This window comes from Chlorocebus sabaeus, chromosome 10, assembly GCF_047675955.1.
Source record: "Chlorocebus sabaeus isolate Y175 chromosome 10, mChlSab1.0.hap1, whole genome shotgun sequence".
Taxonomy (NCBI): Eukaryota; Metazoa; Chordata; class Mammalia; order Primates; family Cercopithecidae; genus Chlorocebus; species Chlorocebus sabaeus.
Genome location: NC_132913.1, coordinates 102429931 through 102447962, shown reverse-complemented (window position 1 = coordinate 102447962; position 18032 = coordinate 102429931). Strand labels below are relative to the sequence as shown.

The window sequence follows — 18032 nt, the reverse complement described above, 5'->3', positions numbered from 1 at the left end:
AAATCCTGTATTTCAAAAGTACTTTGAAGAATGTGAAAGAACTCCCTTGATAGTGTGGTGATGAGTATTCCACCTACCCACCAGAAATTGTTTTCAAGATGTAACTTCTACAATTTCAATTCATGCTCAGCAAGTTAAAATTCTTCTTGTAATTGGGGCTAACAATGGACAAGATTACCATGTAAAGTAGTTCACTCCTTGTTATTAGACATGTTGAAGTAGAGACAATAGTCATAAAAAAAAGTAAAAAAAAAAAAAGAGTTGCCACTCTTTATGGTACCCTCAATCGAAAACATGTCTAACCTACCTGAATCTGAGTCTTTCAGGTGCTGAGAAACTGCTTTTGGGGAGAGTTTCTGAGTTAATTAATTTGGACTTGACGGCTATGAGTCTGTAATAGTAGATTTCCTCCCCCAATCCTTAACATAGGATATACTTAAAAAATCATGTTGCTTGACACGACTTTGAGGGATTGGGCTCTTTTGAAAATAACTTTTATTGTCTCTTCTCTTTCTGACAGTTAATTTATACCTCTGGAAACACCATTTACTTAAGGAATCATAGAGTAAAATGATATATAAATCATGGAGTAGTCATTTCGACAGTTTTTGCTTACAGAAAAAAAATCTCTAGGAACAGAACTTTTAATTAAACATTTGCCTGGCTCTCAAAGTCAGGAAAGATAATCTCTGATGTTTGTATAATTCTGGAACTAGAGGCTAATTTGCCCTCTGTCATATTTCTCATTTCTTTTCTTTTACAATTGTGGCCTCCATGGCATTGAGGACTTTGATTAGAAGGTGGTCATCTGCTGCAGGAAGCAAAGGCTAAGTATGTGCCTCTGCATGTGTCTTATAATTTGAAACTATTCTTCAGTCCAAATGTTCCCTTCATTGACATTATCTTTTAGAAAGCACATTTATTCCATTTGATACACCTGTAAGTCATCCACATGTAATTTCTCAAGAAACAGAAAAGCATACTAATTAACTGAAAATATTCAGCTCCTTCTACAATTCCCTTTTGCAGAGATATGAGTTTGCATTTAAACTTGTTCACTCTGTTTAATTGGAATTCATTTTAAATTAAGCAGCTTTGTATTTTTTTCTTATCAGCTAAATGAAGATCATGATTTTTGTGCTCCATAATTTCTGATGGAAAACTTAAAATATACGCAGAGTTGATGAATACCATCATCTTATCACCTATGAAGGCGAGGGTGGTGGCAGGCTTTCGGAGAGAATGCTATATTTGAACCTGTTTTTAGAGGGAGCTGTTGAAATTATTAGCCGTAGAGCTCTATTGAGGAAGCAATGGTTTATGGCCTCTATAGCTGCTCTGCCGTGGAATTTTTCTCAGCACCAGAAAAGCATTTCGAAGTATGGGGAGGGCAGACATTTTTTCTAATCAGTTCTTTTTTTTAATAACTGTAGTGGCAAAACTGGAGTTTTGAAAGGCCATATAATCATTCCAAATTTCTAAAGAGAATGTAATAAATATGTGGTTGAACTAGAATTGTACTCTGGAAGACAGGATTTCCCTTTTCCTACTCTTAGTGTGAATTAATTGGACCTCATGTTAGAATCAGAGCCAATTAGGCTTACAGTCACTAAGTTACTCACAGTAGGAACAAATTGTTAGATTAGGTTGGTGTTTGAGTTTGTATTTGTATTTGTCTCACATGAATTTAGTCTCTTCCTAGAGACCATCTCTTGGGTATTAGTAATATATACTGAGTCTGCGTTGAGACTTTAAGGTTTGAGGACAATAATCCTTTATGAAATTCTAGATATCTAACTTTGATATGTAAAATTACTATGCCTATGACTAATAATATTTTGTGTATAGTGAATTAGAATTTTCAAATCACTTTACACATAGTTCTGTATGAGATGGACATTATAGTTTTCCGTTTTCCCAATGGAAGGTCCAAGGCTAAGGCTGATAAATGAAATTGCTGAACCTCAAATCCAAATCTTTAAAAGCTTTTCCCACCACACTGTATTATACCATTTATCTATAGTTTCTGAAGTTACTTTATTCCTTATTAAGACTTCCCAGAACCATATCCAATCTCTTTTTCTTAATCAGACAAAATCCTGACAAGAGTAGAGAGGCTGGATGGCTTTGGGCTGTTGCTGAAGAAGATCATGGCTATACTCATCAAGAGGTTCCACCACACCCGCAGGAACTGGAAAGGTCTCATTGCTCAGGTTATCCTCCCCATCGTCTTTGTGACCACTGCCATGGGCCTTGGCACACTGAGAAATTCCAGCAACAGTTATCCAGAGATTCAGATCTCCCCCTCTCTTTATGGTACCTCTGAACAGACAGCCTTCTATGGGTAAGTTTCTTCCTGTTAACTAAAAGAATGTTTCCAAAACGCTGCCAGGAGTGTAGTTGTACCTGAATGAATGCCATGAGATGCTGGAGAATAAAGTACTTAGAAGCCACGGTACCTGATTCTGCTAAAGGAATGAATAGTTTGATTGATTGCAGTATGTTACTTCTATTGTCAACAAATAGTTTTTTCAGTTTCTGCATTCATCTAAAACTAAAGTTATAGTAGGTATTTATTTTTAATGACTAGAGTTTAATCAAGAAAGCCAGGTTAGGTGTGGCTTCCCAATCTGTTGTAATATACAGCAAATAACTTTTTATTGGTCTCACAAATATTAAATAGCAATGTCAGAATCCTGTATAATATAATGTTACATATACAATAGGTGATCACTGATGCATGTGACAATTAGGTGAATAAGAAGGCAGCCAAATAGAGACATGTGCATTTTCCTGTGATACTTTTCTTTCTTTTCCTGAGACTGTGTCTTTTTTTAGATTTCTTAGATTAAGAAAACAGTCCTAGGCTGAGTGCGGTGGCTCACGCCTGTAATCCTAGCACTTTGGGAGGCCAAGGTGGGCAGATTACTTGAGCTGCAGAGTTTGAGACTAGCCTGCCAACGTGGCAAAACCCCGTCTCTACTACAAATACAAAAATTAGCCAGGCCTGGTGTTGCTCACCTGCAATATCAGCAATTCGGGTGTTTGAGGTACAAGCATCGCTTGAATCTGGGAGGCTGAGGTTGCATTGAGCCGTGTGATGGCACCACCGCACTCCAGCCTGGGAAACACAGCAAGACTCTGTCTCAAAAAGAAAAAGAAAACCGTTCTGTATACACCACATTTCATTTCTTCAAGCATGATTTTAATATGGGAGACTAGTAGAAAAATCATGAAGTTTTTTCTGTCCTTTCATATTGCAGGAATGATCACCCGAGCACAGAAGCACTTGTCTCGGCAATGTGGGACTTCCCTGGAGTTGACAACATGTGTCTGAACACCAGTGATCTGTAAGTGGTTCTTGCTCTTCTATTTTGTGCTGTTTTCAACATTCCAGTTTGAGTGTGTTCATGTGTACGTGGGTGTGTGTGTCTGTTATTTGCCTGGAAGAAAGATGTACCCTGATAGAAATCCCTGTTTAACAGATTTTTGTCTATCTCCTTTAATTCATTTCTTATGCTATATTTCTTATCCTATGCTATACCAATAAATATTAGATGTCTCATGATTTGTATAACTCTCTTGTATTTTCATTTAATAGTCACAACCTTGTGGATTATTAGTCCCATTTTACAGATAAAGAACTGAGGTTCACGGAGACTAAGATACTTATCTAGCTGAGACTCCAGCTCTCATTTGCACTATACAGTGTTGCTTATTCTAAAGTCTAAGATAGTATTAATACATAACTCATGTAAACTTGACCTTGGTGTATCATTATGCTAAAGTATCCTCTTCCTGTCAGAAGAGAGGATGAAAAGAGCAAAGAGAATAAAGGAGAGAAAAAGCCCTATCCTGACACATTAAGACAATTCAATAAGCACTGGTCTCAATACTATATAATCAATAAATGCTTTCCCTTGTCCCCCATCACAAAATGTCAAATCCTTTGGAAATGGTGGGGCAATGTACATGGAAGTTATGAAAAATCAGAAAATTGTATCTGTGACTACACACATGAACTTAATACCAAATACTTGTTTACATGCTCATATGTAAATGTGAGAACACATATACATACACATCTCACAGCAATATCATTTAAACTTGCAGACGGTGTTTAAAGAAAGACAGTCTGGAAAAATGGAACACCAGTGGAGAACCCATCACAAATTTTGGTGTTTGCTCCTGCTCAGAAAATGTCCAGGTAAGATGGAATTCAGTTTCATTGAAATGGGACAAATACGGGAATAAATATCGAAGCTTGAAAGATCTATCTAGGTTACCAAAGAATCAGTAAAAGTTCATTTTATGGAAGCTAGCAGCTCAGAAATATGGATCTGGGCAACTCAAAAATATTGACTTTGAACATCAGCTTACTGTTTTAAATCCATCACAGGACCAATTTCCAAAGGTAGGTAATTCTATGATGGTCTTTGTGGAAACCAACCGAAAATGAATTTTTGGTCTCAATTTAGAACTAAGTAGAAGGCTCTATGTTTCACATGAAAAAAAAAGCGACCATAACTGTCATATTTGAAATATAGCAAGACTGCCACTATAGTGATCAGCTTGGAAGTCAATAATGTATAAGTCTAGAACAGAACTCCATATGTCTCTAAGCAATACCTCCAGGCTTCAGGAAAAAAAAATCATTTCCTGAAAAAAACAGGAAAAAATTATTCATCACTTACTCTGTCTGTATTCTATAGATGCAGACCTTAGTTTTCTAAGCCTATCAGTTCACCACACTTTCATGAGAACCAGATTCGCTAGAGAAGTTCAAAATTGTTGAAGAAAAAAGTCACTATTAGTTTCTACTAGTTACTATATTGCCAACTAAATTTCTTGCAATATTTTCTTCAGAGTGACATACGGTTGTACACTGAAGTGTCTTGGTATAATATTTTATAATGAAAATATCTTCAGTGAATGCAACCCATGTTGGTGTTCTTATGCAAAATAGTTACTAACAGTAGGAGTTGGGACCCAATAAGAATCTTTTGGAATCCCTGCATATTTAAAAATTAGTCTTGGCCAGGTGTGATGGCTCAAGCCTGTAATCCCAGCACATTGGGAGGCTGAGGCTAGTGGATAGCTTGAGCTCAGGAGTTCAAGATCAGCCTGGGCAACATGGTGAAACCCCATCTCTACCAAAAATACAAAAAGTAAAATAAAATTTGCTGGGCATGGTGGCACGCGTCTGTGGTCCCAGCTACTCAGGAGGCTGAGGTGAGAGGATGGCGTGAGCCTTAGGAGTTCAAGGCTGTACCACTGCACTCCAGCCTGGGTGGAAAAAAAAATTAGTCTTAACCCAGTATTAAAAGTTTTAAAATCCTTTATCTCATTTAGCTAACTTCAGAAGTTCTTTATGTATTTCTTTAGTTCACAATAAAAGTTACCTAACTTAATATGTAAAATTGAAATCTGTATAGTTTTTATTAATCTAAAAAATCTAGGTCAGGTGCAGTGGCTCATGCCTGTAATCCCAGTACTTTGGGAGGTAGGAGAATTGCTTGAGCCCAGGAGTTCGAGACCAGCCTGGGAAACATAGTGAGACCTCATCTCTACAAAGAATTTAAAAATTATCTGTGTGTAGTGGTGTGCACCTGTAGTCCCAGCTACTTGGTGGGGCTGAAGTGGGAGGATGGCTTGAGCCCATGAGGTCAAGGTTGCAGTGCTATGATTGCACCACAGCACTCCAGCCTGGATGACAGAGAGAGTCCCTGTCTCAAAATAAATAAATTAAAGTAAATTAAAAATTCAGCAGATCTTCAATTTTTTCCAACCAATTTTGTCATTTAATTAACATCCCTAAATCTATTTCCAACTATTTAATAACAATGAGGTCACTTTGCATAATTGATGCTCTGTATACCAGATGTACAATATGAATAAAGTACTAAGTTTTTTGAGAGGGAAAACAATTATACTGCATATACATCAAAAGATTAAGAGAGTAAAAAGGAAATCTGCAGAGTAGAGAATGATATTCACAATATACAACAAAGGACTCGTATCCAGAATAAATGTGTATATAAAGAACTGCAAATCAATGAGAAAAAGATAAATAAGACAACAGAAAACTTAGCAACAAACATGAGACACTGTACAAACAGCATATCCAAATGGCCAATAAATATATGAAAAGGTAGTCATCAGGGAAATACAAATTTAAGCCACAACGCAATACTACTCCACACTCACCAGAATGGCTAAAATGAAGAAGAGGAAAAATTCTCAGTGTTAACAAAAATATGCAGCAGCCAGAACTCTCATACTCTGCTCTGGGAATTTAATTTTGTGCAAACAGTTTTTAAAACTACTTGGCAATATATCCTAATGCTAAAAATTTGCACACCTGTGGGACCTGCAATTCGACTCTTACTGTATACCCATCAGAAATGTGAATAATGCCCACTAACAGAATAGGTAATGTCAAATATATTTCCACAGTAGTATATGAACAAAATGAGAATGATTGATCTACCACTATACATATGGAAGATTCTCATAATAATAATGAGTGAAAACAGCCAGACACAAGAAAACACATTTATACTATTCCATTAATACAAAATATAAAAATAGGCAAAACTAATCTGTGTCTGTTACTTTGGGAGGGATAGTGATTTGCAGGGAGTGTGATGAGGGGGCTTCTGGGGTATTGGTCCTGTTCTGTATCTTATCTTGTTTGTTGGTGACTGGTTCCACAGGTGTGTCAGTTTGTCAAAATTCAACAGGCAGTACAGATAATACATGTGCATTTCTCTATGTATAGTATAATTTAAAAATTACACTGAATACAGAAGAGTATTCTCTTTTAATTATTTGTGAAAGCAGTGACATTCTGGAATGCGATCTTCATGTTAATATAACTTGATAAAAGATAAAATCCAGCACCTATTTTTTAGAGCAAGCTGGAACTTTATGTTCTTGAGATTTACATACAGGTGGCACTTAGACTTTTCCCAAACTAAACTTCATTGCAAGGAAGCCTGAGAAGCTACACTGAAAATTAAGTTATCAGGAAGTGCACAAAGTTACAAGCATAAATATAAATGGTTAAACTAAGCTCTAAACAAATATACTTGGTAATACAAGTACCCACAAGGGAAAGTAACCAGGGTACACAGGAACCCTCCACTAGCTTTGTGACTTTTCTGTAAATCTAAAATAATTCCAAACTAAAAGTTTATACATACAAAACTAATATATATATACACATACACACATATACATATATGATATTAACTAATATACATATAACTAAGCTCTGACTCTTAGGTTACATACCTAAAACTAATGTATCATAAACTTTTCATCCACTGCTATCAATCCTTGAAAAGTGTTATATTTTCAATTTGTGTCCAACCTTTTTTTCCTTCCCCAAGAATTAATGAGGAAATTTTATCATCTTAATGTTTAACATTATTGTCCAAACATATTAAGCCTCAGCACAGTGAAGGAAATACCACACATTTGTTAACTTGTGTTCTTTCAGGCCTTTAAGTGAGTCCTAAACATAGGGATTTGCTCTACATGACTAATAACTATTTGTTCTAATTTCTTGCATAGGTGAGATGACTTCTTTTTCAAAGCTCTTTCGAGTCAAAGGACAGTCTTATCACACTCTACCAGTTGCAGTAATAGACAAATCATGAGGCTGAAGCTCCTTGACATTGCCTATTTAACTTGCACAGCACTGGCCAAAAAAAAAATTCATTCTTAACTTCATTTTCCAGGAATGTCCTAAATTTAACTATTCCCCACCTCACAGAAGAACTTACTCATCCCAAGTAATTTATAACCTCACTGGGCAACGAATGGAAAATTATCTTATATCAACTGCAAACGAGTTTGTCCAAAAAAGGTAAAATACTCTGTTTATAATGTATTTAATTGCTTTCTAATTTTAATGGTAGCTGGCTTCTAAACTAGAGACAATACATACAAATTTCCATTGTTTACATTTTACATGGTTAAATTCTCAGTTTTATTTAAACAACCTTATATATTGAAATGTAAATAATGACTCTAAATTAAGATTTATTTGAGCAAATTGAAAACCATTGGTTATTTTGGGCCTCAAAAATGTAATGTTAAATTTGTACATTTGTTCTTCCTTGAAGCCAAAGAGAAGTTATTGACTGGCTTATACCAACTTAGAGAGGTTTAAGGCATGACTTTTGATGACAATTGGCTTCATTTCCAATATGAATATCTCAAAACTTAAGAGTGTGATATCTGCATATGGACAAAATGTGTTGTTCATGTGTAGCAAGGAAATGGGCTTGTACTTAAGCCACCTAAGCATTTATCATAGACACAAAGTTGGTAGGCCTTCAATTGCTGCCATTTTCTTATTTCTTTCATCTCTTCCCTCCTTTGTTTCTCAATATATATCCATGATTAATATTCATTGTAAAAAATAATTAGAAACTACAGATAAGCAAAAAGAAGAAAAAAATTATTTCTCCACACAGATATAAGCACTATTGATAGTTTGGTGTATATCCTTCCAGAAGTTTCCTTGTCACAGACATACATGCAAATATTTTTAACAAAGTGGGTTTTATTATAAACCAACTATCTTAAAATCTGCCTTTAAAAAAAGTGAATGACATACTATGATGTTATTTGCATGTCAAAAATATATAGCTCTATAGCATTACATTTAGGATGATAGTCACAAGATTATTCTAGTGTGATTGCACCATTATTTATTTAATCTGACCTTAATTTGGTAGGCAGTTAAATTAAGCTATTCTTAAAATTACTACTTGCATTTTAAAAGTCAACTTTTCATTTTTATACCATGAATTGACAAGCAGTTAAATAGAACCAACTTGCCCTCAAATATTCAGGAAAAAAAATGTATAATATCTGGGGACAATATCGGGGAAAATTTGTTATATAGAAGAAATTGAGCCATTTGAAAAAAGATATGAACTGACATTATATCACTTCAGTATTAATTATCTAAAAGGAATATCTGAGTACTAAAATATTAAGATATTTGAGATGGTGCATGGGTCAGTTAAGATGGAGAACTTGATTACATTATGTATCACTCATTTTCAGGATGACTACTACACATATGCAATTGTTTAGAAGGATTTATTGCCTCTAGTTATAAGGTACACTTGAGACTGAAATATGATAAAAAGAATTGATAAAAATGTAAAATATTTGTCAGGCAGTATTCATTTTATACTGTGAATGTGTTCCTAACAGAAAAAAATGTTGAGCTCCTCGTTAAGTATTTTAGATCTATTTAAGAAGATTTTCTCCACTAAACCAAAGATACATTTTTATTACTCTCTGTAGATATGGAGGTTGGAGTTTTGGGCTGCCTTTAACAAAAGACCTTCGTTTTGATATAACAGGAGTCCCTGCCAATAGAACACTTGCCAAGGTAAATTTTGATCTTTTTTCTGGAATGTCATACAAATGAGAAGGTGAAATTGCTATGTTTAAGCATTTTCATGAAGTGAAAACAAAACATGGCTACAATCGATTTGGCATTGTGCATAACCCAGGGCACAGTGGTTCCAATTCTGTGTATGTGCCATAGGGAAACATGTACACATTAGCATCAGGACACATGTACACATGTGTATACATAATAGCATTTCTCAAAATAGCCAAAAACACAACCCAAAATGCCCACATGCAGAATATAGAAATAAACTGTTTCATATTCATTCAATAAAACTTTCAGCAATGGACATGAAAGAACTCAGCTCCATATAACAAGGAAGTTAAATCTCCCAAACATTATCAATAAGGAAAAGAAAAGACAAAAAGGAATACATTGACTATGATTACATTTACTGTAAACTTTGAGAGTTTATAGGCAAAACTCAACCATTTGTTTAGGGGAAAGGGAGGGTATTAGGATTTGGAAGGATATGGCGGGTCAGGGAAAAGGCGTTCTGGAGGGTGGCAATTCTTATTTCTCAACCTGTGTGATGGTTTAAGGGATGTACTTCCTTCAGAGGTAACACTATATATTTATGACCTGCACTTTTCAATAGTATATATGTCATAACTGTTTAGAGAATGAAAATGTGTGTGTTTAAGCCTTGCTTCTTAAAGAACCTGGAAACTTAACCGAATTTAATGGAGATAAATAATTCTGCTCACTTATTTTTCCTTTTAGATTATACCTAAAATGAGGTAGAGTCACGGGATCAAACGCATATTTCTACCTATGTGATCAGTGGTACTTATAGGGATTTAAAATTGTCTTCACATATTTCTCATCTGGTAGTAAGAGACATACACAGTCTTTGGGAAAGTGCGGAAACTAATGTCCATTTCGTATTATGTGCCAACCACTAGTATCATCTTTTGCACAAACTACCTGATTTTCTCCTCACAGCATCCCTGTGTGATAAATATTACTGAGCCTATTTTAGCTGATTTTTACAGTAAATCATATAGAAAGTAAATAGTGGTGCTGAGGATTTCAGTGCCTTCCTTTTCTTCCTCTCTTCTCTCTCTCCACACACAGAGTAAATATTTTTGCATAAACATGGGAATTTCTAATATAAAATCATTTCTCTGCAAATCAACTTTGCCATTTTGAATTATTAATTCGGTTTCTTGAATTGAGGTTCACCAGTATATTAAATCTGTTTTTGACATAGAATGTAAAATCACACCCCGTTTTGTAGGTTATAATTCGGAATCAAAAATTAGTGGAGGAAGCTGGGTGCGGTGGCTCACGCCTACAATCCCAGCACCTTGGGAGGCCGAGGCGGGCGGATTATGAGGTCAGGAGATCGAGACCATCCTGGCTAACATGGCGAAACCCCGTCTCTACTAAAAAATACCAAAAAAAAAAAAAAAAAAAAAAAAAAAAAAGCCGGACGCAGTGGTGGGCGCCTGTAGCCCCAGCTACTCGGGAGGCTGTGCAGGAGAATGGCGTGAACCCGGGAGGCGGAGCTTGCAGTGAGCCGAGATCGCGCCATTTCACTCAAGCCTGGGCGACAGAGCGAGACGCTGTCTCCAAATAAATAAATAAATAAATAAATAAATAAATATAAATAAAAGTAAAAAATAAAAAATTAGTGGAAGAATTTCAAGGTTTTCAATCTTGTGCTAAGGACACAATGTATGTGTATTTTATTTATTTCTCCAGCTTAGTCTATTCTATTAGTTTTTATTACCATTATTGACAGGTTACTTTAGTTCTAGTATCAGAATCCCATGGATCTGCCACAGGGATGTAGATAATGATTTCTCCAGTTTATTTCAAGCTTTGCCTAGAAGAGATCCTGAATAACTAGTAACAGTGCTGTCCAGAGAACAACTCTCTTCCCAATTTCTGCCTGTTTCCAAATTGGAAATTTATAGGCCTATGGTCAATACTCTAGAGAACAGTGCATAATCTTCCAAGATAAAATAAATTATTGGAAAATTGATGCTCTTATTTTAAATATAAATAAGATAGCCTGTCAGATGTTCAGACAGCCTCATTTATTTGAATGCAATATTGATCTTGCCTTCTTTTGGAATTTAATAGGTATGGTATGATCCAGAAGGCTATCACTCCCTTCCAGCTTACCTCAACAGCCTGAACAATTTCCTTCTGCGAGTTAACATGTCAAAATACGATGCTGCCCGACATGGTAAAGTTACTAACACAAAAGTGTCTTGTATTGCAACTTTTGTTACTCTCCGTATAAAAATGCACTTTATATCCTGTTTCTTCACAGTGGCAGGTATTTTATGGTATCTAAATCACAGGTCTTTAAAAGGAGTTTAGAAGTAGTAACTACCGCCAGATGGAACATTCTGAATAATCCTCTTAACTTTGGGTTAATTTAGTTTTCTCATTTATCAAATCAGGATAATAATGCTGACTTCATGTGCATGTCTGCTATGAACCAAGTAGATATAGCTCATAGAAAAATATTTTTAAACGATATGCTTGTCTATAGGCTAAACAATTTTTAAAAACAATTAATGTTTACAAATATTGTTCACAAATCTAAACATGATGACAAAACTTTTCTTTCTTTTTTGACATATGTTAGTGGTTACTTGTTTATTTTATTGTTATTTTTCTTCAACTTTTATTGTAAGTTCAGGGGTACATGTACCAGATGTGTAGGTTTGTTACATAGGTAAATATGTGCCATGGTGGTTTTCTGCACAGATCAACCCATCACCTAGGTATTAAGCCCAGCATCCATTAGCTATTCTTCCTGATGCTCTCCCTCCTTCCATCCTCTGCACTCTGACAGGCCCCAGTATGTATTGTTCCCCACCATGTGTCCATGTGTTCTCATCATTCAGCTCCCAGTGAGAATGTGCAGTGTTTGGTTTTCCGTTCCTACATTAGTTTCCTGAGGATAATCGCTTCCAGCTCCATCCATCTCTCTGCAAAGGACATGATCTCATTCCTTTTTATGGCTGCATAGTATTCCATGATGTATATGTACCACATTTTATTTATCCAGTCTATCATTGATGGACATTTAGGTTGATTCCATGTCTTTGCTATTGTGAATAGTGCTGCAGTGAACATATATGTGCATGTATCTTTATAACAAAATTATTTATATTCCTTTTGGTATATATGTAGTAGTAAGACTGCTGGGTGAAATGGTATTTCTGCCTCTTGATGTCTGAGGAATCACCATACTGTCTTCCACAATGGTTGAACTAATTTACATTCTTACCAACAGTGTGAAATCTCTCCTTTTTCTCTGCAACCTCGCCAGCATTTATTGTTTTTTGACTTTTTGCTAATAGCCATTCTGACTATTTTGAGATGGTATCTCATTGTGGTTTAGATTTATATTTCCCTAATGATCAGTGATGTTGAACTTTTTTTCATATGTTTGTTGGTTGCATGTATGTCTTCTTTTTAGAAGTGTCTGTTCATGTCCTTTGCCCACTTTTTAATTTTTTTTTTCTCCCCAGTAAATTTAAGTTCTTTATAGACTCTGGATATTAGACATTTGTCAGACAGATAGATGGCAAAATTTTTCTCCCATTTGGTAAGTTGTCCACTCTGATGATAGTTTTCTGTGCAGAAGCTCTTTGGTTTAATTAGATCCCATTTGCCAATTTTTGCTTTTGTTGCAATTGCTTTGTTTTTGGCATTTTCATCATGAAATTTTTGCCTGTGCCTATGTCCCGAATGGTATTGCCTAGATCTTCTTCTAGGGTTTTTATAGTTTTGGGTTTTACATTTAAGTATTTAATCCATCTTGAGTTAATTTTTGAATATGGTGTAAGAAATGGGTCCAGTTTCAATTTTCTGCATATGGCTAGCCAGTTCTCCCAGCATCATTTATTAAATAGGGAATCTTTTTCCCCATTGTTGGTTTTTGTCAGGTTTGTCAGAGATCAGATGGTTGTAGGTATGTTGGTCTTATTTCTGAGTTCTCTATTCTCTTCTATTGGTCTATGTGTTTGTTCTTGTATCAGTACCATGCTTTTTTGATTACTATAGCCTTGTAGTATAGTTTGAAGTTGGATAGTGTGATGCTTCCAGCTTTGTTCTTTTTGCTTAGGATTGTCTTAGCTATTCTGTCTCTTTTTTGGTTCCATATGAATTTTAAAATTTTTTTTCTAATTCTGTGAAGAATGTCAATGGTAGTTTAATGGGAATAACATTGAATCTGTAAATTACTTTGGGCAGTATGGCCATTTTCATGATATTGATTCTTCCTATCCATGAGCATGGAATGTTTTTCCATTTGTTTGTGTTCTCTCTGATTGCTTTGAGCAGTGGTTTGTTGTTCTCTTGAAGAGGTCCTTCACTTCCTTTGTTAGCTGTATTCCTAGGTATTTTATTCTTTTTGTAGCAATTGTGAATGAGAGTTCATTCATGATTTGGCTCTCTGCTTGCCTATTGTTGGTATATAGGAATGCTAGCAATTTTTGCACATTGATTTTGTCTCCTGAGATTTTGCTGAAGCTGCTTATCCTAGCTTAAGAAGCTTTTGGGCTGGGACAATGGGGTTTTCTAGATATAGGATCATGTCATCTGCAAACAAAGATAATTTGACTTTCTCTCTTCCTATTTGAATACCTTTCTTTCTTTCTCTTGCCTGATTGCTCTGGCCAAAACTTCCAATACTATGTTGAATAGGAGTGGTGAGAGAGCATATCCTTATTTTGTGCCAGTTTTCAGGGGGAATGCTTCCAGCTTTTGCCCATTCAGTATATTATTGTCTGTGGGTTTGCCTTATATGTCTCTTATTATTTTGAGGTATGTTCCTTTAATACCTAGTTTGAATTTTTAACAAAAGGGATGTTGAATTTTATCAAATGCCTTCTCTGTGTCTATTGAGATAGTCTTGTAGTTTTGGTCTTTAGTTCTGTTTATGTGATAAATCATATTTATTGATTTGTATATGTCGAACCAACCTTGCATCCTCGGGATGAAAGCCAATTTGATTGTAGTGGATAAACTTTTTGATTTGCTATTGGATTCAGTTTACCAGTGTTTTATTGAGAATTTTTGCATTGACGTTCATCAAGGATGTTGGCCTGAAGCTTTTGTTTTTGTTTTTTTTTTGTTTTTTTTTTTTTGAGGCAGAGTCTCACTCCGTTGCCCAGGCTGGAGTGCAGTGGCACAATCTCAGCTCACTGCAGTCTCTGCCTCTGTGGTTAAGCAATTCTCCTGCCCCAGCCTCCCAAGTAGCTGGGATTATAGGTGCCCGCCACATGCCTGGCTAATTTTTTGTATTTTTATGAGAGAGAGGGTTTCACCATGTTGGTCATGCTGGTCTCAAACTCCTGACTTCAGGTGATCTACCCACCTTGAGCTCCCAAAGTGCTGGGATTACAGGTGTGAGCCATCACACCCAGCCTCTTTTTTTTTTTTTTTTTTTGTATTTCTGCCAGGTTTTGGTATCAAGATGATGCTGGCCTCATAGAATTAGTTAGGGAGGAGTCTCTCCTTTTCAATTGTTTGGAATAATTTCAGTAGAAATTGTATCAGCTCTTCTTTATACTCTGGTAGAATTCAGCTGTGAATCCATCTGGTCCTGGGCTCTTTTTGGTTGGTAGGTTTTTTATTACTGCCTCAATTTCAAAACTTGTTATTGGTCTATTTAGGGATTTGATTTCTTCCTGGTTCAGTCTTGGGAGGGTATGTGTGTCCAGAAATTTATCCGTTTCTTCTACATTTTCTAGTTTATTTGCATAGAGGTGTTCATAGTATTCTCTGATGGTTGGTTGTATTTCTGTGGGGTCAGTGGTAATATCCCCCTTATCAATCATTTCTGATTATGTTTATTTGATTCTTCTCTCTTATTTGTTAGTCTAGCTAGTTGTCTATTTAATTAATGTTTCCAAAAAAACAGCTCCTGGATTCGTTGATTTTTTTAAAGGAATTTTTGTGTCTCTGTCTCCTTCAGTTCAGCTCTGATCTTGGTTATTTCTTGTCTTCTGCTAGCTTTGGGGTTTATTTGCTCTTGGTTCTCTAAGTTCTTTTAGTTAAGATGTTAGGTTGTTAACTTGAGACCTAGGTGTTTAGCTGTTTGATGTGGGCATTTAGTGCTATAAATTCCCTCTTAACACTATTTTAGCTGTGTCCCAGAGATTCTGGTACATTCTCTCTTTTTCTCATTAGTTTCAAAGAACTTCTTGATTTCTGCCTTACTTTCATTATTTACCCAGGAGTCATTCTGGAGAAGGTTGTTCAATTTCCATGTAGTTGTGTGGTTTTGACTGAATTTCCTAATCTGGAGTTCTAATTTAACTGCATTGTAGTCTGAGAGACTGTTATGATTTCAGTTCTTTTTAATTTACTGAGAAGTGTTTTACTTCTGATTATGTGATCAATTTTAGAGTAAATGCCATGTGGTGATGAGAAAAATGTACATTCTGTTGTTTTTGGGTGAAAAGTTCTGTAGATATCAGGTCTATTTGATCCAGAGCTGAATTCCGGTCCTGAATATCTTTGTTAATTTTCTGAAAGACAAAACTTTTATACTAAAAAATTCTATAACTGGACAAAGGCATTGCCATTCATTGAGCACTGACCATATGACATGCTTTATATGAAATATTGATGATCCCTACAGCACTCTTAAGAGTGAATATTATTATCCCCTACTATTATATCATTTCTCTAAGGCCTAGAAGTGGGATTTGAATCCAGGGCTGTCTCACTCCTGCCTGTTTATTTTTCTAATCCTCCACACTGCTCCTCTGAACTCAGCCATGCCTACTTCAGTTGGGTTTCACAAGAGGCTTTCACATGGTTTTTAAAATAAGACTTGAAATTTGAAACAGACTTTTAAAATATACACATATTTCAATTACTATTTATCAGATCATGTCATCTTCTTGAGCCTTGCTCAAATTATTTTTCCATGCTGATCCTACAATTTTTTTTTAAAGAATAAAGAAAAGCTGGTGAACACATTTGCTGGCCAAGATTGAGATTTATAGCCTAATAGTCTATTAAGTAGGATAAAAGATACAACATCTCTTTTAGAAATGCCAACATCTACATTTCTTTCATCTCTCTACTGTTGGGCATCATAGTGTGTGCCAGATGTACTGGTGACTGTAGAAGTAGACCAAAGAGTCCAATACTCATTCCAGCACCAGGATCTTGAAGAGTCTTCATTTCAGAGAAAACAGTATTTTTTTTTCTCAATTGCTTTGGCATTTTCCTAGTAGGAGAAACCAAGAAGAGAATACAAGATTGATAGTCCTTAGATCTAGAGCATCAATAAAGAGCAAAGTCAAAAGTGGTAAATTAAATTAAATGATGACTAAAGTGAATTGGGTCTAGTGTAACCTGGTGTGAAATACTATTGGATACTGTACTTTCAGTAGAGTGTTTTATTCAGAGCAAAAGACATTCATTGTTGAGACAGACAATGAAAGTATAAGAACTATAGAAATAACTGGGGGAAAATGTAGCAAAGATAAAGAGAACAAGAGACCAATGCTGCTTTTGAAGGGTCAGCTTTTTAAAACCTGTATTCTGGCTTCCTTTGTAATTAGTGCTCTTTATTTAGACCAAGGCAATCTGAGTCACTCTAGACTCCAGCAGGCTTGTTGTAGCTCCTAACATTACATTTTAAATTACAGAGTATAAAGAATTACGAACTCTAAAACATAAAGTTTATTTTGACCCTAAACAGGTTTAATTAAAACTAATATAAGATGTAGCTTGAGTTATATAGATATTAGTAACAGTATGTCTTCTAGCCTCTAATAATTTTTCTTAAATAGACTTACAGAAGTGGTAAGTTTCCACCCTCTCTGGAAGGAACCCGATCTCTTTCAAAGAAGAAATGCTGCATCACCCTAACTTACTTTTATTGTTTCTTAATGCATATATGAGGTCTACCATAGTGTTACTGGTTTTAAAAATCAACCCAATTATTCTCCCACTGCCTCCCTCAACACACTAGTTGTTTGAAGGCATCTTTGTTAGATTTTGCATGAATTGGGATTTTACTTTAACTGTAAAATTGATTTTCTTTGAATTCTAACATGCTAATAAAAGTCTTTTAATTAGCTTTCCTTTGCAATGTCAATATCTATTCTATTCATGTGGTTCCCTCTAGTGGTTAATATAACATTAAAATTCTGTTCTTTCTTCTGAAAAAATACAGGTTTGCTTGTTTTCCTTAACAAGTGTATACAACAAGGCTCTTTTTCAAGAATACTAACACATTGCCCCTTCCACTCCAGTGTTTATTCTTACTTTGTTGCATTAGGTCCATGGGAACCATCTAATTTAAGGTTTATAACTGTAGAGACATCAGAAGATGTCTTATTTTTAATATACATTATATGTGAGAAAAATATTAATTGAAATTTTAAGATTTGAGTTCATTTAAAAGCATTTATTGACCAGTCTGTCTACTTTGGACATCATGCTGGATGCTGTAGAACCTACAGAGATAATTATGACATAGGTCCCCAACTGTGACACATTTCCTTGATCTTTCAGCTAAAAATATGTATAAAAAACTGGTTCCACAGGATTTTGCATAGTGGAGTAAAATGTATTTGCAAGGATTTCTCTGGTGAAA

General features: G+C 35.4%; 1 protein-coding gene and 1 long non-coding RNA gene across 2 annotated transcripts in view; one reads left to right on the top strand and one right to left on the bottom strand.

Annotated features, from left to right (window-relative positions):
- Nucleotides 1-18032, top strand: part of ABCA12 (ATP binding cassette subfamily A member 12) — a 208128-nt gene that overhangs the window by 160037 nt on the left and 30059 nt on the right. Inside the window, exons 34-39 of the mRNA XM_038001573.2 lie at nt 2092-2344; nt 3264-3350; nt 4114-4207; nt 7746-7873; nt 9331-9418; nt 11534-11639. Of these exons, the coding sequence (XP_037857501.2) occupies nt 2092-2344; nt 3264-3350; nt 4114-4207; nt 7746-7873; nt 9331-9418; nt 11534-11639 (756 nt within the window). The remainder of the gene's footprint in view (nt 1-2091; nt 2345-3263; nt 3351-4113; nt 4208-7745; nt 7874-9330; nt 9419-11533; nt 11640-18032) is intronic.
- Nucleotides 14862-18032, bottom strand: part of LOC103217794 (uncharacterized) — a 160012-nt gene continuing 156841 nt past the window's right edge. The window contains exon 4 of the long non-coding RNA XR_005241452.2: nt 14862-16655. This is a non-coding gene — a long non-coding RNA (uncharacterized lncRNA). The remainder of the gene's footprint in view (nt 16656-18032) is intronic.